Genomic DNA, 26,919 nt, shown 5'->3' with positions numbered 1-26,919 from the left:
GATATGGAAAAGAAACCAGCCACTGTGATATACCGAATAGAGAGGAATCAACCTGTCCTATAGTGCCCTGCCTTTAAAGTTGAATACCTGCTGATTCAGACAACAAAGGAGTCATCTTCAGTTAGAACATTAAATGTGTTGATGTCTACTGAGTGATACATTCTCAAAGGAGACATGAGTGTTTTATGGAGTTCTGCAGGGAGCCTTGTGAACCACCTGCAGATCATCTCTCTGCTGGTACCAGGACACTCAATAGTATGGCAGGTTACACTTTCAAACAGGGTTCTCTGCAAAGAAGAATCATATTCTGTATAGGTATATGCAAAGAAGAATGATATCCCATATAGGTATATTAAATGAAATGGTAACACAAAGAACTGAAAAATGCAACTAAAATCTGCTGAAAATTAAAACCAGTTTTGTGCTGGGATTAAATTCTGATTTGTGTAGCACAGAAAACAAACTCCCAGCCCTGCATCTCACAGCAGCATAGGGGTGGGACAAGAGAAGAATGCAGCTGTACACAAAAACATTTCAAGTAAGAGGATAAAGAACATCCATGTCAGAGAAAACTGACCTCAAGTTCACAGTAAAAATTCTTCTCAAAATTCACTTAGTTCCTGTACAGAAGTGTCATCTGTTTGCTACATAATCACAATAGCAGCACAAAAAGTATAAGCCTTCGGTCTCTCCAATCGCTCTGTTCTTCTTCTGAGGTTGTTTGAGTACTGCACAAGCGCAACCTCAGCTGCAACATCAAAGAGGTTTTTTTCATACCCGTTTAACCTTACAAATGGAAAATTTCCCAGAAAATTTTATGAGTGCTAATACAAGATGCAAAATGCTTCAGAACTGGCATATTTAAGACAACAGACAGAACTGTTATTAACCATACCTCTAATTGACTACCGCAGCCTTTATGCATCTCTCTGAGATTGTGATCAAAGCAGCCGCTGATAACCACTTAAGAGTCCAGGATCAGACTGGAAACAGCTGTTCTAGACTAACAACTCACTCCAAAATCTTCTTCCCCAATATCGCTGATTTTCCAGGCTGACTACTAAACCCTGGTATAGACAACCTGCACTGTTTCTCTAACACAGATGTAACACTTAACACCAGAGAACTGGCTTAAAACACCAACTGGAGCATTTCCCCCACGGGAGAATCTCTGGGCAATATGAAGATGAATACTCTGGCAATATGAGTCACTGCAGTGCATCAGCCATGCAAAGTGGAGAGGGAAAGGACAGACAGAAAGAGGGCCTGCCTAAAGCACGCTGACTTACTTTGGTGTTCGTACAACAGCCCTTTGAGGGCCACTGCACCCACGGCTGCAGCTCTGGGTTGACCCAAGGTGCAACGTAAGGTAAATGCAGACATCAGAAGGCAAACAGAACTCCAGAAGGTAAGAACATGCAACAGTAGCAAGAGCTGTACTCCATGCACATAATCAGTCTTTAAACTCCATTTCTAAATCATCTCCTTCTCTGAAGCAAAGAACTCAGTATAATTTACCAATACATTAACGAGGGTGGCATCAAGTATGTTTGAATACAAATGTCTGTTTTCAGTCCAACCTTCAAAACACACTGATAAACTCAAATAAACATGAAATGATAAAGAATTATTTCCACAGCCACTTACTTTTGCTGCTCCTATTTGCTCTTTACGAAACTTCTCCAGCGGTGCTATTAGCACATCATTAGCATTCTGGATCTGCAAAGTTAAACACAAAGCATAGTTTTTTAATCCAGAGTATTTGCAGAAAGTGGAGTCATTGCAACTCTGCCAACGTGCAAGACTGAAAAAGTCACGTCTATAACATTCTGGTAAGAGCAAATGGCTAAGAGTCAAATAATTACATCTTCTTTACACAAAACATACAACACGCATGTTCACTGGCCTATTATGGAACATTCTATGATTCTATTATTTCCATTACAGCAATTGTAATGAACAATGTAGTAGCAACATATAGAAGGGTTTTGTGGTAATTTACTTCCATTTCCTGCATCTTGCCTAAAACCAGAATACAAAATGAAAACTTCCAGGAACATGTTTTGGCAGAACACAGAAGATAAACACAGCAGTACTGACAGCACTGCCTAAAAAAGCCCATGTTTACAGAATCTGAATCTTCGACAGCCGAATCTTTTCGGCTATCTCTTTGGATGACATACTTACACTGAACAGAGAAGCGTAGGACAGAGAACTCTACAAGAAAAGTAGACAATTTAAAAAGTACTCTAGATTGCATTAATTCAATTTTCTGCTTTTTAAACTAATTTAAGATGTCTTCCAGCTATTTTTATCACTTTAACCTAAAACAGGGTTCCTAATGAATCACAGTTTCCCCTCGTGGCCTCTGTTTATTTAGCGTAAATCCAGTCCTGGGAACCCCTCTCTAAAGACCATTCCCAGCAGCGACCACCCGAAGTGGTCCCTGGTCATTTGGGTTGGAAACACACAAGCAGAAGAATACAAATGCCAGACGTGCCATCATGCCACGCACTTAAAAAAGGTAGCATGACTTCACCATATGCCTTTTAGGGACAGGCAGAAAAAGCAACTAAATTGATTTTACTGTAGAAAGATCAGAAGAAACTGAAAACTTCCAACACATCAGAAATAAAGCATAATAAACCACATTACAATATGCTGCTATACTAACTACAAGCAAAACTTGAGCTTTGCTGTATGAATAGCTTCTTTTTCTCATCACCAGTCCAGTCTGTGCCATACTCATCACATCCCACATTTGTGCTTGGGCAGGTTTGGAGCTCTGGGCAAATCTAACATGTATCTAAGCCAAATGTGAATGAATACAGCTCTTGTGACTCTTCCGTAACAATAATTGGTAAGTTACATTGTCAGTTGAGCATGAAAACTTCCCAAAAGGCTGTAATAATAAACATAAAGAATAAACCCATTGAAAGACAAACACATTTTCTTTCCTCCCAAACCTAACATTACAATTCCAAAGACCACAGAACCACCACATCTGTCTCTGAAGGGCAGAGTTTCAGGAGAAGTCAAGACTCAATCTGACATGCTAAACTAACAAAGTCCAAGACAGCAAAGACAACACTTGGCATATTTGATGATGCCGTGATCAAAACAGGCTACATTTAAAAATAAAAATCGGGCACTGAGGATGAGGAGCAGTATTTTCACTGCATTCAACATACTCCATCAGTTTGACTGGAACAGACTACAAAACTATGTTATTTTCCATGTGGACATTTCCCCAAAACATATAGACTTTTGGGCTACATCTAACAATCTGAGACTCAACACTTTCTACAAGGCAAAGTGCATGCACTCCAAAGATAATTACTCTCCCAAGGAAGGTAGATTAAAATTAACAGGGGTAACAAACCCGTGAAATGGCTTGCCCGAAATCAGGCAGAACTGGAGTACGTATATCTGGAGCCAGCAGCTGGAAGCTTTGAGGGCTCACAGAGCATATACATGGCAAATACAGGAACCACAAAGGCTTCCTGGAGCCACTGGTACAGACTGGTGAGACCGCATCTGGAACATTGTGTCCAGTTCTGGGCCCCTCAGTTCAAGGACAGGGAACTGCTGGAGAGAGTCCAGCGCAGGGCAACAAAGATGATTAAGGCAGTGGAGCACCTCCATTATGAAGAAAGGCTGAGGGAGCTGGGTCTCTTTAGTTTGGAGAAGAAGAGACTGAGGGGTGACCTCATTCAAGTTTATAAATGTGTAAAGGGTGAATTTCGCGAGGATGAAGCCAGGCTCTTCCCGGTGACAACCAATGACAGGACAAGGGGCAATGGGTACAAACTGGAACACAGGAGGTTCTGCTTAAATATGAGAAGAAACTTCTTCACGGTGAGGGTAACAGAGCCCGGAACAGGTTGCCAAGGGAGGTTGTGGAGTCTCCTTCTCTGGAGACATTCAAAACCCACCTGGACATGTTCCTGTGTAACCTCATCTGGGTGTTCCTGCTCCGTCAGGGGGATTGGACTGGATGATCTTTCGAGGTCCTTTCCAATCCCTAACATTCTGTGATTCTGTTTGCATCTTTTCTTTCTTTTTCATGTAAAAAAGTAAGCTTTTTCTCTGCCTTTTAGAGTCATTGCTATATACAGCAACAATATAGTAAATATGTCACAGCTCAATTAAGATATATTCATATTACTGAAGTAGTTACTACTGATACCAGCAGTCACTGCTAGTCCTCCTGTTAGTCATTGCCAGTCAAACTAACTCCACATGGGGCTGAATATGGCTCTTCCCTTTGCTCAATGTTATCATGTTTAGGAAGCCTCCACACCACCCCAGGAGACCTCACTTCATAGTCTGGCCTCTTGACAGCCTTAAAATGACTGAAACACAACTATGACCAGCCTCACTCAATGCTGCTGCAAAGCAAATGAAACATCCTGCTCCAAGCACTGAGTAAAACACACTCATGGGAAGCATCTGGCACCGAGAGGAGTCATCTGGGAAGTGGCTTTGCTGGGCTGAAGCACGATCTTATTTACTCCCACAGTTAAATATGCAACTAGGAGCGGACACCGGGTGTTGCAGGGCTAATTAAAAGATGTCACGCACTTCATCTAGACAGGGTCTGTGCCTCTGTGGCTGAGCCACATCAACAGAACATGCTGCAAGCTCCTCCCAGGCTGAAAGCTTCTACTGACCAGAGCCCCGATGTGGCAATTCACCTCCCAGCAAAACAAGGAGCTCCGCAAGTGACAGGCTTGGGCTTTGGGAAGGGAGAAAACACCAGCAAAGTTCCAAAGAGAGTCCCAGCAGACGTAGCCGGTATTACAAGACACAGAACGTTCTACTATGAAAAGACCCCCACTGATTTCCATCAAGTTGTGCCTAGCTTTGGAAACTGAAAATTAAAGAGAAAAAAGAATTTTTGCCTTATTCATGCATTTATTCATTTCCTTTCATTACATTACAGTTTCCTTGCTAAGGGTTACAGATCAGCAGAGAGTCCACCTCCCTACCCCCAATGAGGAATCTAATCCTCCCACAACCATTTCTATAGAAATCTGATTGCTTCAAATAATCTGAAATTTTCACTGTGTGGTCCTAGTAGAGTAACTTTCTTCCTGCCAAGACGATAATCCCTCTCCTTTTCAGTTATTGTGCTAGGTTGAAATCACAGACACTTGGAACAGGCAAAAAATGTCGAAGACTGCAATGGCTTCTGTAAACAGCAACTTCAGAAACCCATGTCGTGTTTAAAACACAAATCTCATCCCTAAAAGATTATTGAGATTAGTCACACCTTTAGAGAAGTTATACTTTCCTGATCCAATAGTTACTGAATGCTACACATTTCCAGCTCCCAGCATGGCTAATACATGGCAGTCAATCAAATAATGTGATTGTTTCTCTTGTTTGGCACAAGCACCAATTTTTCTCCAGATTGAAAAACAAACAAACAAACAACAAACAAAAAATCAAACATTTTAAAAAAAACACAAAAACATGCAGTTTTGAAAAAGACCGAGATGACACCAAGTTAAGTTAAGATGCTAGAGAAGTATCAGGCAGACATAACAGGAAAATATTACTTTGACAAGCGAGAGAGCTATATTAGATCTAGTAAAAAAGAAACAGATTGTTCTAAACTAAAGAACTGAATCAACTTTTTAACTTTGGTATGTATAACTCTATTCAGCATTATTGATAAAAATACCATTAAAAGAAGTACCACCCAAATCACACTGAATTAGTAAAAAGTACTTGAAAAAGAAACAATCAAAAAATTGAAAAAATTTTTTCTAAGCCAGCTTTGACAACTTACGAGGTCATTCTCTGTTTGCATAACTGCAACATTTCAATACGCTCTGACAGCTTTTGAGCCAATGTGTTGAAACACCTTAATTTGTCTTGTCTGATTCATGATCTTCCACCTTTCCAACCCTCCTTGCTTTCAGAAATTAGCTGTGAAATTGAATTAATGTACCAATAATGAGATTAAACTGTGGTTTTCACACATCATACAGAAACCCCACATCTACACTAGGAGATATTATTGACTAGCATTTTTTTAAACATTTGTTTTTTACTAAACATTTCAATCATCAGTAGAACGAAGAAAAAAATTCAACATCAACTACCATCCTTATGAGAACCACAACCACTACACTATGTTAGAAAGGAAAGAATAAGGATTTTGCAAACACATCTGCACATTGCCATTTCTAGATTTTCTTAAACTAAAGTTAATGTACATTTTTTGAGAGAGCTTTCTAATTAGTTTCCTATGCTTCATTTAGGACAGTGGTATGCAGACTGTACATGCATCATTCTTCCTCTTCATTTATTAGGTAGGACTAGTGAATATGAACAGAAGTTTAACTAAAACTTTGATGTAGCTACTTTATACAGACACAAAAATTTTAAGACATGAAGCTTTGAGCTTCACTTGGCAATCTATAATGTTCAATTGCAGTAAGAAGAACAGTTCATATCTTTTGGTCTTATATTTTTATTTGTAGGGGTAAGGACTAGGTAGGTCATACAGAGAATGAAGTTGACAGGATTCCCCGTTGCCAGAAGATGACGGCAACAATATCAAACAAGGCACTTTCACAGTGACAGAATTCGGAATTAAATCAAGTTTATCTGACTTATAGTAAAATGCTTTCACTATAGAATTTCACTACATAAAATTTGGGAAAGATACTTTTTGCTCCAAATCTCCTGTGAGTACTTTTAAATGCAATACAGAATGACCACGCCTTCATATGGGAAATAAAACTCATTTCCCTAAAGTACTGAATGACTCACAAAACTGAATGCTGACCAACACTAATTTGCTTCATGTTGGTATAAGACTTCTAGAAAATAACAAATTCATTCAAAGGTGGCAACAAATCTCATAGCTAACATATGCATAGTAATGCATTTCTAGTATAGAAATATATTGCTCTGCTAGATAAAAGGAAATAATTTAATTTGAAATTCTTCCCCCAATTCCTGAAAGTTCCTAACATGCAATGTGTCAGAAAAAAAAATGCTTCTATCAGTCTGTGGCCTGTATCAACAGCTCCTAATCAACACAACTTCAAACAGAACAGCAGAGATCAAATACAACCAAGCATTTATGTAACTTAGTTATGTATCAGGTTTACATATGCTCCAAAGAATGTGAACATGTAATAAAACATTAGCCATGTACTCAAGTCCTCAGTTTCTACCTTAAAAGTTAAAAAGTGTAAATATTACATCAATTTAACAATGTGAATTTCAATGCCTGTAACTATGTGATCTTAGTAGGACCAATATTTTCACAGCTTTGTATGGAAAATTCTACACAGGTAACTCACATATTTAGAAAACAAAAAAAAAAGTATATTTGAAATTTATTTTAATCCCTTTTACATTTACAAAAAAGATGACATCAAACAATATGCAAGCTTGTGTTAATTTTCTAAAAATATCCCTAGCAATGTCAGTTATTTCAAGCAGAGTTAAAATTCAGATGGTGTTAAAGCAGGTTCCGAAGATTACAAAGCTTTAACTACAGACTAGTAATTACATAGGTTGGACACTTCATGTACAATGTGTAATGCAATATCCAGCTTCTTAGCAAAACCCTGGTGCTGCATCAGGTGGTCCTAATTTATGGCCACAAGGGGATGCCTATAAATCACATGCCAGTCAAGGCTGAGAGTAGTTATATATGGCCGAATAAACTATTTTTCTCAAAGTTTTTTCAAGTGAACGTTATTTTTTAATTTTCTGTGTTGCACAGCTTATGTCATACCTGAAATAGCTGCTTCTTGGAGCAGTCAAAAAATGACCCAGAAGAACGTGCACAAAGGCTGTTTTTAGCACAGAAAGGCCAGTCTGCCTATGGAGTCCTCATAGAACTTTAAAGGGAGAAACACTCCCCTGAAGAACAATATAGAGGAAGAATCCGACTTCAGATGTGAGATCTCCTCAAGGAGTTTTTCTCTTCTACTGATTACAGAGCAAGAAGAAGAAAAAAAGGGCCACCTGTGGATAAAGTTGGTTTTCATGAATATTCTTGCCTGAGATTCTACCATCAACTTTTTAAACCTAAACATTTTATTCTCAAATGTACACATTGATGTGAGGTGTATATATACACAGAAAAAAATATGGTATATACACATAATATTTTAAACTTAACATTGCAATAATGATTTCAGGTTTTGTGTACCTTGACACAAGCTTCCTGATGCATTTTTCTCTCAGAACATCTAATATGGGTGAGTGGATAAAGTAGATTTGAAAGCCTTATCTTTCCATGTCTTTGCCATCAGATTCTGTCCTGTTTTTTTCACAGTCAGAAATAGTTAGTATTCCAGAAATCTTCAGAGAGATGAAGTGAGATAGTGGTTTCATTGCAAGCATCCACATTTCAGAGACAAATGTCCTACAGAAAGAATGGTCTGTCTTTTTATCTCTGAGCCCTCTAGAGATATTGTAGTACTTGAACTCCTCTCTTTAGTGACCAATGACAGAACCCAAGGGAAAGCAGGAAGATGTGCCAGGGGAGGTTTAGGTTGGACTTTAGGAAAAGGTTCTTCACCCAGAGGGTGCTGGAGCACTGGAACAGGCTCCCCAGGGAGGTGTCACGGCCCTAAGCCTGACAGTGTTCAAGAAGAGACTGGACAACGCCCTCAGACACACGGTGTGAACTGTGGGGTTGTCCTGTGCAGGGACAGGAGTTGGACCCAATGATCCTTGTGGGTCCCTTCCAACTCAGGACATTCTGTGATTATATGATATCAACTCCTGTTCTGGTCCCATCAGTGCCTCTTTCTATTTCCAGGCAATGAAAAATCTACAGAGTTAAAGACAAGTAGAGACATTGTATCCACCTCTGTAGGAACCAAGAGGAAATCCTCAACTTCCCCTTCAGCTGGGAAGTGATAATGTTCAGGGTTTAACTGAAAAGAAACTTGGTGGCATACCCATTTTTTTGAGTGATGCTAGGACACACAACCTCATTTATAGAGTACTAAATTTGATCTTGAAAAGTAGATCACTGGTGAGATGTTAAGATCTGAGACAGTTTAGGAAACTTTTGACAGAATTATGACAATCCCATATCCTGACCACAGCCAGATTCTCCTGCAAAGCTCACATCCTTCTGGCACAGAAAACCTTCAGGCGAGGATTGCAGGAGCAAGTGATCCGGACACCATCAGAGCTCTCCACATCCATGGTCAGCTCTGCCTCACCTCCACCCGTGCAGGACTCCTGCTGGAGGCACCGGCTGCCACCCCAGCGCTCAGCCCAGGCAGCTTTCCTCCTTCAGGACACTCAGAATTCCAGGCCAGCTGGAGACCTCCAACTCTACACTTTATTTTCCCGATATATTCAAATCCCACAACAATTAGGCAAGCATTCAACCTGACCTGCTGCCCTTCCTGTGACTCTGTGCTTAACCATGGTGACACTGCAGGGCTTTAAAAGGAAAGAGATGAAAAAGAAAATTCCGAGAGGTGCGTGCTGTTGCATAGAGACTCGAGGAGAAGGGAAAATAAAGATGTAAAAGCTATTTTTTAAATCAGAGGTTGAGTTCTGTTAAAGCCTTCAGTTCAAGCAAGTTATTGCAAAAAATTATAGTCATGTATATTGCAAGAAAATGCATCTTTCACATATATCGACGTACATGATACTGCTCTTTAATACAAAGAGACCCCACACATTTTCATTGTTTTTTCACTTCTTGTGAAAAACACTTCTCCTATTCTAGACAAAGTAAGACTCTTCACAAAATTAACATCCCACCAATGCAGCAGTAATTTTAACTCTGCTTTTTCCCCCACCAGTCTCTAGCACAGGTAAGGTACAGAGTATAATACCAACTGTAACTGAGTCCAGTACTAACAGAAAGAAATGACATTCTCAAAAGGGAAAAGAAACGTAATTCTTGAAAGCACAAAAAACATCAGGACTGTACTGGTACCACTTTGTGTGCTGATGGAACAAAGAAAACCCAAGTACCTTGCTGAGGGAAGCCAATTCAAGGATTACTCCCAGGACTTCATTTGAAAGGGAAAGAGAAAAAATAAATAAATAAGATGAAAGAACAAACAGTCCTGCTCATGCTAAGATTGCTGAGCACAATATAAAAACAAGCAAATCTTGCAGAGAGCACTGTGACTACCTCTGTGATCACAAACCAGAATCAACCTTGTCTCATAAGCTGAGGAGAATATCATCAAATACTAGGAGGTCCCCTTGGTCTCTCTCTCCCATTTGGCAGTTTCCTTTCTTCCTCCCAAGTATCAGGCAAGGACTAAAATACTACAGTTTGCAATCAATACATTTGAGAGCACACTGGCATGAATGAATAAGTAGAGGCCATTTCAGAAAACCTCCATTTTACTGTCTTTTTTCACTTATCTTTAAACTATCCACTATCCTTCCCGTTACATGTTATTAAAATATTTAAGTTTAAAATAATTTCAAGATACCAGTACATTAATTGTTAATAAAGTGTTTATATAAACCACATTCCATTCACTTTACACCCAACAGGCTCAAAGGTGAGGCATGTGCTCTCTGAGCTGTTTCCGCCTGCTCCTGAACAAGGTGAAGATGAGTCCTGCTCTCTCAGACGAGGGTACAACATAGCAAGTACCTACCAAACACAGCCCAACCACTCTCAAGCATCTTGCCTTTTTTGTGGTGTCTCCATCTCTACAGCAAACTATTTGTATGGTACTTCAGCACTCCAAAATCCCAAGGTTCAGTACTCCTTTCATTAAACCAGTAAACTGATTCTCTTGGAAAGAAAGGAGGCACCAACATCCTCCATGTGTGCAATGACGGTGGAGCAGCAGCTCCTTTCCTCCTCCCGGAAGACAAGCCTTGTGTATGACCCTGAAACTCTGAATCTTTGAGACTACTCCATACTAACAGTAGTTTACTTCGTTGGGGCCAAGTAACAACAGAGAAGTAAGAACTCAAAGGACTGGCATTAAGAGGGAAATAAATATTTTTGAGTTCAAATTAACAGCTTCTCCACAAAATCTGGGAACTTTAAGAAGTACCCTAATGAATCAGACCATGCACTGCCGACAGCAAGACCTGACAGAGGACATTACCATCTCAATAACAACACCAGTACAAAGAATCTCAAGAATTTACCAGGCAATTAACTCAGTCACTCAAGATGAGATATCCACAGCCTCTGCATGATATAGCCACATAAGCATCCCTTCCCAATCAATGGGGAGAAAGAAACACATTATTTCTGTGACCCCTTTGGACACCTTTCAGACAAGATGCATCACATCATGAAATAGCCAGGTTCTCTGCAACCGAACTCAAGTTTGTTATTCTGCTTCCACAAAGATAATTCTGAGTTTATCATAGCATCATAGAATTATTGTGGTTGGAAAAGACCATTAAGATCTTTGAGTCCAACTGTTAACCTAACACTGCCAAGTCCACCACTAAACCACGTCCCTATGAACCTCATTTAGGCATTTTTAAACACCTCCAGGGACGGTGACTCCACCGCTTCCCTGGGCAGCCTGTTCCAATGCCTGACAGCCCTTTCCGGGAATAATCTTTTCTAAAATCCATGATGTACAAAGCCTAAATACAACACTGTTTAGATCTTTCCAAAAGAAAGCAAATTAATGACTGGGTCACCGGGCCTGAAGTCTGCTCTCACTCAGGGACATTGCAAACCCATTTAAGGTTTTATGGGATAACCCCCAAAAAATCTGGGATGGCAGAATAGTGGCCTCTCATTCAGCAGAAAGCAGACAGATTTAACAGAGCCAGCATAAACACTACAGCCACTACAGGATTCACTACAGGTTACTTCACAGTCCAACTTCACACTCACAAAGGTATATAGCACTCCTAATACGTAAACAAACAGCTGACCTACAATTTAGTAATACTCACAGAATTACAAGGATTACATTACCAAAGTACTACAACCAATGAAGCAGGGTAAAACTTCCTTGCTTCAGAATTTACAAGAAAAAAAATAGTCAAATACATTTTAACTCTAAGCTGGGGCTATATACGGAACATATAAGTTAAGCTTTATTATATCAGGTAATAGAAAATATGGCTTATTTTTAGGCACAAATTTAATATTCTTATTCCTCTTGACTTGCTTATATTTCTTTTATTTCTGGCACACTTATTACAGTTATCACCAACCAATACATGTGTGGAGTGTTGATACAGATACACTCAAAACTGCTGGCTTGATCTACGCTGTTTTGCCTGTCAAAATCCAAATGTGCCATTGCATGTCAATTCTCTTTAAGACGGGACTTCATTCAGTCTCAGAGATGAGCATCCTGCCCTGTGTCACAGAGCCCCACGGCAGCACGACACCTCTACTCACTGCACTTTCCATCACTAACACATTCACCAGCTGACCCTGGAACGGGGCAGCTGAGCGGGGTCTGACAGAGACAGGGCTCACCCAGGGGTCACCACAGCTGAGGGTGGAAACCAACAGAGAAAACAGATCTTCGGAAATCACAAGTTCCCACCATCTGACTCCATCCACTTAATGCTGTTCCAGAAACATCTGAGCATCATTATGTTACCTACTTAAAGAAGTAGAGGAGAAATTCCCAACAGAGCAAACATTTGACAGAACTATACAGCAAGTAACAGGTCTTATAAATGACTTCAAGCATTTCAGGATTATTTTTCTTAATGAGTTGTTCACCTCTTCATGAACCACAACAGACAATACTTGAGGACTGCAAGACTGGACTCTGATTTTTGACATTGCTCAGTGAACGACAAGACACAGAGGGAAGGAAAAAAAGGCATTTTGATGAGGATACCAGTATCATGAAGCTACAGCAGCAAGTTTCATGTGCATCTCAACAGTTCTTGTTTTGCATAATGAGGCAGATTATTTCTGGCTGAACTTTTCATTGCAGGCAAATGAGAGTAAAGTTAGCCACAAAATTTCCATATATTAAAACTTTTTAAAGACAGAAAAATGGTGTTTGTCATATCTAGATAAAGTATATTATCTACATGTTCACATAATACTTCTTTTTAATGCTATTCCCCTTTAACTATCTTGTTCACTCAATGCATTCATTGCCTGCAACATCTCTGGAGGGAAAAGCTAAATATTCATTCCATCTGTTTTAAATTCCACATTAGAGAATTTGCAGTAAGCTTAAAACATCTTTGTTGCCTTATAAATATTTAAAGGGAAAAATATCATTATATTTAAACTCCCAGAATTGTTGTTATTTTACAGTAGTTAAATTTTAATGTTTGTATGCTAATCTGTTTTGGTTATAAACAGAAGATTTTGGGGCATTGTCAAATCACTAATACTTCAAGCACAACTTTAAGCAGCACCAAGAAGAACCTACTCAATTCCCACTGTCTACGTGTGGAACAGAAACTGCATTTATTATAAACGCCATCTACTAAATGGTCTGGTTTGACAAACCAAATTTACTGTTAAAGACATTTTGATAGCTGATGCTCAAACTGTCCTGCTGAGTTGAGAAAGTGCAGCAAATACATATTACCAATTACTCCAACTAGCAGTAAAGTCAGAGGCTACAAACCTGCCACATACCCAGTGAAAAAACTGCTTCTGATAACATGCAGCAGCAATGAGACGTCTAACACGTTTTATGGACAGCCTTAAAAATTATTTACACCATATAATACAATGCCATCTGCGTACAGAAGGCAGATTTTTTCTTGGAGGAATATTACATGGCTTTAAACATTGCGAACTGCTGAAGTGAAATTGCTACAAACACCTTTATGGTAACTCTATTTTACATCTTCAAGATGCACAAAACAGAGCCTTAAGAAAATGGATTAGTGAAAACAGTCATGTTCCATACACATGCATATGTATAAATGCATATATGTGTGAAGTCAGACATTCTCTTCTATTCTCATCATTCTTTATTTTACTGCAAATCTCAAAAGACTGCTAAATTTCCTTTTCGTTTTAGACAGCTGAATGAAGACAGGTTAAATACCTCAAATAGTTCACCCAAATAAGTCCAAACCATATCTTTGCCTGCTACCGTCATGACAAAAGTATTTTACAAACACAGATTACAATAGGAAAACCACGTGATGCTAACCTTTAAAAATGTCTAAGATTTTACTGCAGACTTTTAAATGTATTTACTTTTATAAAACTATTATACCAAAAATTTGCACTTAACTGTCTTTTAAAATAAGAGATTACATAACAAAATGTATAGTTTTAGCTATTAGCATCTACAAATATGACAAACACAAATGAAAATAGCCTTCAAGAAAGGCAACACAATACATCTTACCAGAAAAACAAGGAAATGAAGTGGATAAATGAAAAACAGCAGCTGATAAGAATTCTAAGAAATAAAAATGAGATTGTAATAGTAATACATAATGGTCTTGAGAAACTGAATGCCAGAGGTTAGTATCAAGACAAAAAAAAAATCCATCTGCGTTATTAAAGGGCATGGCTGGTTTCATGACCATTAATAAACTCACACTAGTTACATGCGCTGAATTGAAGGAAATCAGACCTGAGACTCGAAAGTGTTTGCAAAGTGAGCACAGAACTTCCTGTCCCACTCACAGCACACACACTGGCAAACGAGTCCTGTGTTCGTTCAAACACCAGATACTCCCAAGAAGAAACATCTGCAAACAGAAGGGGGCCAAACAAATTCAGATAGGTTGTGCTTTATAGTGTAGTTGAAGTGGTAAAGGAAAAAAAATCCAAAATTAATTTCATATGAAAATGATTAATTTCACTTCTCTACATCTTCATTTATTTCTCCCTTTCCCCCTTGGTAGCTTGAATAAAATAATAATAATAAAAAATTGCACAGCTCTTTTCATGTGTCAAGTCTCTGTTCCAAATGTCAAACACTATTCCCCAAGTGTTACAAGTCCTGAATAAAGATGTAAACACTGGCATATTGTTAATTGGGCTTCATGGGGAAATTAGGATGCAAAGAATGGTATCAAGGGAATTGCTCAGACATGAGTTTTAACAATGCTGTTACTGCCCTCCCACAGCAACTTTTACCAAAATTGACTCCATTCCTCTCACAGTGTGCCTTGCCAAGAAACGGATTTGAATAAAGGGCCCTCATTAGCAATAAAAGTTCGGAGGGTGGAAGTGCTGCTTGAACTTTGCATTTTGAAGTACATGCAAGGAAAAGCGCTTTGGTGAATTACTTAATGGTGTCTGCGCAAGCCAGTCTCAGCCTGCCAGTCCTACTGTGTCAGCTGCTGCTCTCGGGTTCCCCAGGGGCAACAGAAAAGTAAACGTATAGCATCCACACACTGACACAAGAGCTTAGAGCCCCCTCTGCAACTGTGGAGCTCACAGTGGCTATTCAGATGTTCTCAATCCCACCTGGGCTCTGTAGTGTGCTCTGGGAGATGCCATGTGAAGGCTGATAGAATGATGTAACGACTATCAATGCTCAGATCCTTTTTACCTGCTCTCTGTTAGCTTCAAAGCAAAATCTAAGGTGTTGGTGATTCTTGAGTGTAGTGGTTACAGGCTGGAACACATCTAACTGTCAAAGTTGCTCGGAAATCTCCCTGCTGGTATTCAGAAGAATACTACCCTAGTGACAGTGTGAAGTATTTATGTTTACTACTGACAGCACCACTGAACCCGTCTGAAAATGACGCATGTCATATCTACTTCAAGCACCTTATGGATCTACAGAATTGTAAATTCAGTTCCTGTAACACTACCTTTATTAAGCCACCTTTAATTTAGGTTCTCAGGCCACAGACACACATTTAAAACAGTGCACCTAGATCCATTTTATGAAATATTAATCACAGCAAAGTTCTAAGAATTGAATTTAAAACAAACTGGACAATCTACAAACCTGCCCCTGTGAGTCAGTGATCTTTAACAGCCTGAGGGCTCACACAGATGAACCACCCTCTTGTCACTAACGCAGCTTCTGTTGGGCGCTGAAGGCAAAATGCAGAACTCAAGATTCCTAACATTAAAAAGATAATACTGAACCTAGGATAGCTGAGCTCATTATGATTACACCAAATGTGCCTGTAGAGTGCCTAGAGAGTGACCCACGATGCCTCCTTCAGCTCAGCTACAAAGAGTTAAGATCAGGAACCTGAAGGGCAAGATGTTTAAATGTGTCTCTGATTAAGGGGGAGGAGAGACTCCGATACAGTTACATATCATTCACAGAAGGCACAGACCACTTCAAAACAGTTCTTGGCCAACATGAAGGCAAAATACATTCATGGTCAGACTCTAAGATGTTTTGATCCAATAGAAAACACGTGATCGTGTTTAAGAAGTTTCCTGTTTTAGGTACTGATAATAGAAGTCTTAGGAAGCACTGGAGTGTCTCATCTTCAGTGAGCTCAGAAATCAGAAATCAAAAGGCAAAACCTGGTTCTTCTTCACTTGATTGGGGGTCATAAACAGAATGACTTATTATAAGGCAGGGTTAGCCACTACCAAACCTGTTTTCCCGAGCAGGCAGTGAAGGACTCGGCAGTGCCGGGCAGGCTCAGCAGAGACTGCACCGAGAGCTGGAGCAGCGAGTGGGCACTGCAAATAACCTGGTTGCTTATGGATAAATACCTGCATGCTACATGCACTGATCACTGTAAAGTAAAATTCAAATGCAGAGAGCACTGTGCATTAAGGTTTTCCTTCCCCCCAATTTTTTTTTTTTAATTTATGTGCAAAACAGTCACAGCTTAACCCTACAGAGTCAGGGCCTAACAGAAGCTACTGGCCAGTAAGTTCAAAAGCAAAGATGTAAACCCAACTGACTTATGCCTTGTAATTGATTATAAAAGCCCAGGAGAGAATAATATACTGGGACAAGTTTGCTGCACACATCTGGGGCTCCATTTGTGGATCTGCTGTGCTTTCATTCATCTCTTTTCGGGACATGCTAGTTATTTTCTTTTTTTCTAAAAATCCTTTCGCATAACAAAGACTGTGCATGCCACGGTGCTCCTGTAGTACACAAGGACACGCTTCAAACAACTTCTGATTTGTCTGTGTCCTATATTCCTGTTTTCACTGGGCAAGAGCTCAGTGGGGTTTTTGTCACTATTGTCACTTATAACGTGAGCTGGAAACTCTGTGTATCTCCCTTCTGTCCCTCCTGTCTCTTAGTCTCTCAGGTCTTAGTCTTGCTACTGAGTTGTGTCAGCAGAATTATTTTCTACATAGATGGGGCCATTTTGCATTGTGTTAAAGAATGCATTTAACTTTCTCTGATCTATGAAGAATTACACAAATGACTGAAGCTGGTAGGTTTCATAACTAAAAGAGCTACACCCTTTTCACCCTATGGTTTTCTGGTTTTCACCAAAATTATCAGTTTCTCTCAAAATAGTTCTGCTCAAAAGTAACTCCCCCGTATCCAGAGGTGAGTGACAGGAGACAACAACTTGAACACAGCACTTTGGACACTTAACTAGAGAAATCTCTTTTCTCTGTGTATTCCATCAACACTAATAGGCACTACTTACACTGAGGAAAAAGAACTACCTGGTGTTAAAGAAAAAAAACAACACACCAAAAACAACAACCACAAAACCAAACCTTAAAAAATCCAGTTGTTGGTTTTTTGTGTGTTTTCTCTTTTTTCTTTAGCGAGCCCATGAAAATGTTTAGAAGACAGCCATAAATCAGCAATGGATATGGTAGGTACCTCATCATCCGGTAAAAGATGCGATTTGTTTTTATGGCTTACTGCATGTACTGTAACTCAGTGCAAACTGTAAAAGAGAAACTAATCACAAGTACAACTACAATGAAGGAAAAACAGTTCGGTTGGCTACTTACAAGTTTGGATATTTACCTTTTTATCACTATCACTAGTACAAACAGTGCATGTCTCTTGACTAGGCTGAGAGTTCAAACCATAAACGAAAGCAAAAGAGAACTCCAGAACGCTGTTTCAGATAGGCAGCAGAAGAAAAGTTTTCTGGTTTTTCCTCCCTTTCTGGCTTTCCAAACAAACAAAAAAAATCCTCAGCTTGAATGTTTACATTACATATTATCAAGGGGGAAATGGCTACATAAACACAGGAAACAGCATAACTGGAGCACAGAACTAATTAAGAAAAAATAGATCCAGAATTCAAGTACACCTATGCTTCACTACACTTTTAATGGTAAACTATTTTATCGAGTACTTTGGTCAATGTAGATATTTTACTACATTACAAATATCTTTCACTTCTTAAACATTTATCGCAAGTATTTTTTTCCCCACAAAGAAAAAGTAAACACAACAAAACCAAATTGTCTTGTACTGGGTGGGAATCTTCAATTTAAGAAGTGAAGGAATCTCTGTTTTGGTGGAGAGTTTTTGTGGCTTTTTTCCTTTTTCCATTTTCAAAATTCAATGCATTAACCGTTACAGAAATTATCTGATTAAGATAAATCTTAGCAAATAAACAAGATTCACTTTACAAAGTCCCTGTTTTAAAACTTTCCAGACATTTTCACTCTGGCTGTCAGACCTACTTAAGAATCACTCCAAATCAGTTCTGAATGGTTATTACTCGGTCTCTTTGCTTTTCAAAATGCTGATCTGTAAATTTCCGGGCCAGGCCTGTTTCCCTCACTGTGCAGATGTCAACAAAGCTTCTCCAGAGTGGAGGGAATGCAGCCCGAAGAGCCCGCCTTGTGAGGTCCACTACAATGTAAAGAGAAAGCTGGAAATCAATAAAAGAATAAATAAACACTTAACTAATCAACGTAAGGACTTTCTGACATACTATGAAAAGTAAAACCAATGGTTTTTAATTAGCACACATTATCCCTTAAGGGATGTTGAGCTGTCAGACTCATCACAGCATTTATTTTAAAATGAGCTTGGTCAGAATTTCTGAAACTGACTTTAAATATGTTTTCCTCAAAAAAAACAGAAAGGGGGAGCATGGGTACCTTCTTCCTAGACAGAAACTGGAGACATCACAACAGACAGACATAATGTTGTTTAGCAGCAGCCTTCTAAAAGAAATCAAGAGCCCGAGTTCCCACATGTCATCGGCAACTTCTTATGAGTCCAAAATAAGAATACACCAAAATTTTAACTGAAACAAACAAACAAAAGCCCTAAATGAAAGTTTAACAGTGAGGGATAAAAGTATGTTGGCAGAAAAGTTTACTAGAGTTTGGATTTTATTTTAAATTTTCCAAATTGCCAGAAATGGTTATATTTGACTTAGTGGTTCCTTTCATTGATTTTCTTTAAAGAAATAAAGAAACAAAAACTGGTCAGCTAAAGAGCTCTCCATAGAAGTGTCAGCTCCTAAATACTAAAATCAATATATTTAGAGACTCACTCAAAATGCTCTTGGGAAAATGTCACGGCTCATGAAGTTACTCTTAAATCCAACTAGAAAAGCAGATGTTCATTAGAGGCTGTCCAACTTCCAAGTGTTTGCCCTCTTCCCCACAATCCCTATCCTTGAAAAAGAGAGTGGAAGTCATCTTGAGAAATGCACAGCTTCTTAGCCCATTATCATGAAGGGCATCTTTAAAATAAGTTATTAAACAATCCTTAACAACGAAGTGATCAACTCTGGTTCAGGCTAAGAAGGAGGCACAGTCACTGAGCAATACAAGATACGTACTTGGTTTCTACATTACATTTTCCAACACTTGGCTCAACCTCAGTTTGTGCCTTAGACGCTTCTATTTTCCTTGGCAAAGCATTTCACAACATAGCTCATCCCGAGGAAGTTTTCCTGACATTCAGCCTAAATTCTCTCCCAATTTCTTCCTGTCAGATGATCGCCTCTTCTTAGCTGGATGATGTAAGCAGCACTCACAGAAACTTCCCACACACAGAAACAAAAGTTCTGTTACTAACATACAAATGGAGAAGTTTGAACACCCTCTTTTCAGGAACTCATGCAGAAAAAAAATGCAAATGAGACAATCCAAAAAAACCTAACAGATCCTGAGCTCATTCTTTCATCAGCTCATTGTCTTTACACTTAACGGGCTCTGAGAATGCCTACATAATTTTATGAGGATAAATACACAAGCACAGAAGCAGATAAAATTATACATACGTGCAGTTACATTATCACAGCTTTGAAACGACACCATATCCCTGGGACAGATGCTCAACTTTTGCCACTTTTAGGATACTGTTCTAGACTAATCTTCACTGATTTTTTTTCTACCAGCTTGGTTGTAAATGTAAGTTTTGCTACCCTGTTAAAGACAGTAACAACTGTACCCCTTAATTATTAAAAAAAAAAAAAATCTGAAAACTCCATTCCTTTTCATGATAGTCATTATCGTAACAAGTTCTTGGTTTGTCATTTTGAAAACAGGCACCTTGGAAACAGGTATCTGATGGCAGGTCCATGACATTCATTTCATACTGGCAATCCACAGCCACTGCCGAAATCAGAGCTGGTATCTGTCTTTTAGAAATGGTTTGAATAAATATCCAAAGTGCTTTACTTGAAATCTGTGTTGGTTACAAGATGGAATCCCAAACATGGTGTGGTAACAAGCTTTAGAATGTGACAGAAAAAGGCTCAAACACAACTGAGCACAAAGCGAAGCTGCGTGGGCCTACGAACTCATCAGTAACTGCACTGGTCTCCCCCTTTGCCTTCTTTTGCAACTCCCATTCATTGAACCCCGTTTCAAATTAAAGAGCGATGGCTTGACAGACAAGATGAACAGTTCAGAGTGGAACTGGTCTTAACTATTGATCTACCTACTTACTTATTCAGCAGCTCATGGAATCGCTTCTGTATGAGGTAAAAATGCTTCATCAGTGGTTAAGTAGTGGCTACTGGGACTAAGCAACTCCGTATGCACTATTAGTCACATAAGCCCTGCCTGCTGCTCTCAGTGACACTCAGAAGTGATCAATCAGCCAGGCAGGGTTGTGCTGGCCATGCAGTCACTAGTTGTGACCAACCTGTGCTATCTGCCAGTATGAAAACGAATTTTCGTCTTCACAGACACTGCAGATCTCAACGGATCAATTCCAGTAACTGCAAAAGTGGGGTTAAGAGCTACTAAGCTCTACTACCTACTACGATTACAAATCCCTTTGCATTGTATTGCACAGCTGCTGTGAAAAAAACAAAACAAAACAAAACACTGTGAAAGGCAGTCTGATAGTTAAAGGTTTTGCTTCTGTGCAGGGTCTGGTTCTTGATACAAGAGCCATGGCAGCATCCAAACAATCTGCTGTTCGCTATCTCTCCAGTACCAACAGGACAATCCTCCCAAAAATCATTGCTAAAAATCTATTTTTTTAAAAAAGTTGGTGCTGAGGAAACTAGCTATTCTAAGAGATGAACGTAATTGGAAGTTGTGTTTTGTTTTAACAATTATTTCATGAATGAACATGTCCAGGCATAAAGCCAAAGTCAGCTGAGCTGTTTGTAATGGTACCATGCCCAGCAACTGCTAACTCCGAGACTGGGAGTATGTATCCTTTCAGGAAACAAAAGCACGTGTATGAACATTTAAGATTTTCTGAAGAAAGGTAGGTTAGCCACAGATTTGAACTATTCAGAGATAAATGAATTTTTATAGGTGCAGGATCCATGGAAAACCTTTCATTATGCCCATGCTATTGACAGCATTAACCATGTGTGTACAGTGCTCCAGTATCCCAACAGAAAATAAAGAGAAAATTAAAACTGTAGCTGTTCAGGCTAATTCCTTCACAACCACAGGAAAATGTCATGATGTTCCTTTAAAAACCAGACATAACAGTAAATAAATTAATATGAAATGAAGTTATGGAATACAATACATGAAGTTATAAAAAAATTTAAATTGATTTCACACTGTGAAATACAATTTGATTGCCGCATGCATACAAAGCATTACTGATAGCTGACACAGTAAAATGGTCAGGGGTTATTTAAGCCTCAAATGCTGAAGAATTATAATTTAGAAGGTTCTGCCAGGGTCAATGGCGAATGTTCAAAATAAGCATGTCGGGAACAGCACAAATAATTAAGAAAGGGATGCAGGATTTGGGATGACATGTCATGGCAAGACATATGGAGTAAAAGCACCAGAAGCAGCATCAGATCCAGGTCTCTTAGTCTTTTTTCTGCTCTCATGAAAATATGACTAACAACATAAATCAATTTAGAAAGCACCCAGTCCTAGTGTCTAGCACACTTTCTTTAAAGGCAGTCTTTTACTGAAGGATGGGTATCCAAAGAAGCAGCTCTCACAATATTTAATCGTTAAGGCTCCCAGACTCCTTGGCCACATAAGACCTTTGAACATAAGACCTATGAGGAGAGGCTGAGGGAGCTGGGGTTGTTTAGTCTAGAGAAGAGGAGGCTTAGAGGTGACCTCATCACTCTCTATAACTACCTGAAGGGAAGTTATAGCCAGGTGGGGATTGGTCTCTTCTCCTAGGCAGTTAGCAACAGGACAAGGGGGCATGGGCTTAAACTCTGCCAGGGGAAATTTAGGCTGGATATTCGAAAGAAATTCTTTACAGAGAGAGTGGTCAGGCATTGGAATGGCTGCCCAGGGAGGTGGTGGACTCGCCGTCCCTAGAGGTTTTTAAACTGAGATTGGACATGGCACTTAGTGCCATGATCTAGTAAATGGACTAGAGTTGGACCAAGGGTTGGACTCGATGATCTCTGAGGTCTTTTCCAACCCAGTCGATTCTGTGATTCTGTGATTCTGTGATAATCTGGAACTTTCCACAGGACTGTGTGACATGGCTTCCAGATTTTGCTACAATTTCCTGTAACCTCCTTCCTTGATCACAACTGGTTGCAACAGCAGGGCTGCAATAAACGTAGCACGGAGAGCTTGATTCACAGGCACTCATTTTGGCGATCCTGCTAGCTTATGCAGAATTTGCGGATTTTACATTGCTTCTTCATGCTCTCTGTGACTTCTTCCTTTGCCCTCTGTCGCTGTGATGCTGAAACAGCCTGTGGCAACACGGTTGAAAAATAAGCAGCAAAAAATGTTGTTTGTTTTGCTTTTATCCAGGTCAGTTTTCTGAAGTGGGTACATAATAAACTGGCACTGCTGCCAAAAAAACAGCTTAGTTCAAAGTAAAAGCACTGGCTTGGGGAGATGTGTTTAAGAAAGTTTGTCAAAGTAACAGTAATTTAGCTTCTACAGACATTTGAAAATAATTAAAAAAGCAATCTGAGTGTTCTGCAAACCTTATGACAACATCCTAATGAGAACACTTCAAATAAAACATCTTTGTGTGTAATACAGCTATGGGCCCATGCGGATTACACAGGTTCCCCAAGGGAGAATATTGAGCTGCCTTGGCTTCAAAAAACATAATTAACTTGATTTCTTGTGAAAAGGTGTTGTTTGGTTTTGATTGTGTTTGTTTGTTTTGGTGGTGTTTGTTTTAAATAACGGCATCTTTTTTTTCTACGTACCCCTGGTACATGAAGTGCTTGTGTTGTTTTTCATTTTTAATCACATTTCCCAGGATACCAGTTAAGAAAAAACAAAACAAAACCAAAAACCACCACACAAAAAAACACCAAAACACAAGGGTTTCAAACTATTCCAGAGATCAGACTAAAAGAAGAAAAAGTTGAAAATAAATTGTTCGTAGGAATGAAGTACCTTTTCCAATATTACTTGGAGAAGCGCAGATAAATTCAGAATCCATTAAAAAATTTGTGGTAGACTGTCAGATACCAGCATGCTCCCACGTTGTTACAGGTTAATAATGGGCACCACATGTACCCTCTGCTACAAGCAACTCCTTTCCCTCCCTCTGCAATCACAAAATAAACACATAAAACTTTAAAGCTATAAGGTTGGCTGCTCCAGCAAAGCTCAGTTTCCTTTAAAATACTCATTTAGAAGTGCAAACACTCTTTACTCTGTCAATAGTTATCTGAGAAGACACTTGGTTAGTGACTGTGTTGAAAGGCAAAGCATCTACAAGCTGAAATAGCAACTACCTGCCTTCCCATGAAAACTAAAATGTCATTAAAATAAACTCATTCCAGCCACGACACTTGATGAATGCCTCTCAAAACAATTTGGGTAGTTGCTGTCCTATAATGCAAGATCATATGCATCGAAATACAGCGAACATGAAATGAGTATATGAAATCGGGACCAAAAGAGATTTATAAAATAAGAAGTAGCAAGCAGCTTTCCAACTAACCCCGCATTTTGTGATTTTGCCGAAGGGACAATTTCACTCCTCTGTCTCCCCATTATACTCTTCAAAACTGGGAATGGCAAGCAATCTCCTCTCCTAATAGAGAAATGCTGCAAAGTAAACCAGGATTTTTCAGAAATTTGTCCACGAGTTACTGTTTTAATGACTGGTTTTCAATAATCACTTCCTATTCTTATCGCAGTCACTGCTAATTAATCAATTAAGAACTCCAAGGAACACTACTAAGGCACCAAGCCAGCTCACCAATACACTCTAAAAATCATGGAACTGTTTACAGCAAGCTGTTAAATCTTTTAATAAAAAGCTTCACAGAGCAAAGATTAAAGACTCCCTGTAATCATTCTATGTTGTAATAGGGAGCAATCATCCTAGTGCCTTACTAGTCAGATATCTATCAGGAGGTAAATGCAAATACAAGCACCATGAATACAGAAAGCAGGAGAAAATGTAATAGTTAGCCGAATCAATTACAGTAATCTACAGTGTAGTACTCCTGCAACACACGTTGTATTTTAAAATTAAATGGATTTCCTTGACTTCCATTCTCTGCAGAAAACCGAAGAGCAAATACTATAAGCACACTAATTATCAAAGCCTTCTTACTAAGGCTTTGCCTACTGTTTATGCGAGATGTTGTAGGTACATGAATGTTAAGAAGCATTGTGAGCAAGGACCAGAGTCAGTGAAGCCACTTATCTCCACTCCCTTTTCCCCTCAAACAATCATCCAAGGTCCTACTCACAGTCTCTTGGCTCCACCAAGACAAACAAGCAGTCCCAGTTTGGTGCCAGCTACCCATCCAACATAAACCAGAGATCAAGGTGGCGGACCTACACTTTCACACCTCTGACAAAAATGTTTTCTACAAGAAAATAACTATATCACGATTCAACTCTATGACAACTACATTGGAAAAGAGACAAGACTGTCTCTAAAAACAGCCAGATTGTTTTCTTCTGCAACTGGCAGGTTCTCAAGGCAATGGAATTATCTAGGACCAAGTTGAGCAGAACAGGGTGCAAAAGGCTTTGCATTTGCTATGGTTCTGCATTGTGAACATTTATATCAATAGGAAACAATTCATATTTCCAAAGGAAATGAAAAAAGATAAAGCGGCTAGGAAACACAGTGCAAAATATGAACAACAGGTATTCTGCTGACTTCATCATCGTCGTACAACTCTGAGCAAATTCTGTATTAATGGCATTACTCTGTCACACTAAAATCATACCAGAAATCCTTTCAGCAAAACAGGGACCTATATTTTCCATCCCAGATGTTAACAGGTGGGCAGTAACATGGATGTGAGAGGGACTACTTGTAAACAGTTTCTAATGAGACCGGTTTGATCTTTTAAATATTATCCTAATCGAATGTCACAGGATGACTTCATTTTTTTTCTTCATTTCCACAAAAATAATCATAGAATCATAGAATTGTTTAGGTTGGAAAAAAATTTTAAGATCAAGCCCAACCATTAACCTAACACTGCCAAGTTCACCTCTAAACCATGTCCCTAAGTGTCACATCTACAGGTCTTTTAAACACCTCCAGGGATGGTGACTCCACCACTTCTCTGGGCCGCCTGTTCCAATGCCTGACAACCCTTTCCATGAAGAACTTTTTCCTAATATCTAACCTAAACCTTCCCTGGTGCAACTTGAGGCCATTTTCTATTGTCCTAATGGAACAAATTACTCCAAAGAATGAAAATTATTAGAGAAATTAGAACTGTAAAAAAATTAGGGGAATATACCCAGTGTAAAACTGGAAAGTAACACTAAGAGCTCCATATGCATTCCTGGTCGTTATTATCTAAGAAAATCATGGAAGCTGACACAGCATCCTCTGGAAGAGCCAGTTAATGCTCTATACAAAGAGCACCCACCCATAACTTTACCTTCAAATTATCTAGTATGTGTTCTTTCTTTGGGGAAAGTTCAGAAATATCTATGTATACATAGAGATGTTAGATATTAAACTGCATTAAAGATAACAGAATGTGAGTTTACTTTTATTATTTTGTGTTTGTTTTCTTTTTTTGTTGTTGTTTTTTGTTGTTGTTGTGTTGTTTTGTTTTAATTGAGCACAAGTGCTAATAAACAGTCACGGAACACGTGTATTTTTGTACTGGAGTGGTGCAGAGAAAGACAGCAAACAGGATTCCTTCAAGCCCAAGACACAGCAAGAGGGAAAGCTGCATTGCAAATTCTCCCTCAACAGGACACATCACAGGATCACGTTGCAGATCTCCTCTCCAGGAAACCTGCATGAGAAAAATACACCAAACACTGCTTGATTTCATCTGTCAGTTCTAGTGGTCACAGATAACATCTGTAGGCAAGTAAAGGTATGGTTCTAGTAGATTTCTGATAGCATTATATCATAGAAACGACTATCTTCTTGATAGCAATTCTGGGCCAGAAAGTCATCGTTTTTATTGAGTGCACTGCAGTGAGGAGAAAGTACTGATAGAAAGTCAGGGCCAAAGGAATTATTTTTCCAGCTGGATCACTTCTCCAATTATGTTCACTACACAAACAAACACTTGTACGAACACAACAGGAAAGACTGGACATTTTCTTAAAGGGTCCAAAAAATACTCTACAAATATGCAATTAATATGAATACAAAAACATTCTTCCAGGTGTCACTGAACTCCACTTGAGTTACCTCCCAATTTTTACACGGACAGTAGCTGAGGCATAAAATTGACTCAGATTTGGGGTAGAAAGCTGGTCCTGAAAATCAT

The 26,919-nt window shown here is 39.1% G+C and overlaps 1 protein-coding gene across 1 annotated transcript in view; it reads right to left on the bottom strand.

The window, feature by feature from the left end:
* The window catches only part of ARHGAP42 (Rho GTPase activating protein 42), a 165,909-nt gene that overhangs the window by 75,185 nt on the left and 63,805 nt on the right, over nt 1-26,919 (bottom strand). The window contains exon 4 of the mRNA XM_065044178.1: nt 1,648-1,719. Within this exon, the coding sequence (XP_064900250.1) occupies nt 1,648-1,719 (72 nt within the window). The remainder of the gene's footprint in view (nt 1-1,647; nt 1,720-26,919) is intronic.

The sequence above is a fragment of the Columba livia genome, chromosome 1 (assembly GCF_036013475.1).
Source record: "Columba livia isolate bColLiv1 breed racing homer chromosome 1, bColLiv1.pat.W.v2, whole genome shotgun sequence".
NCBI lineage: Eukaryota > Metazoa > Chordata > Aves > Columbiformes > Columbidae > Columba > Columba livia.
This window is presented reverse-complemented; position numbering and strand designations above follow the sequence as displayed.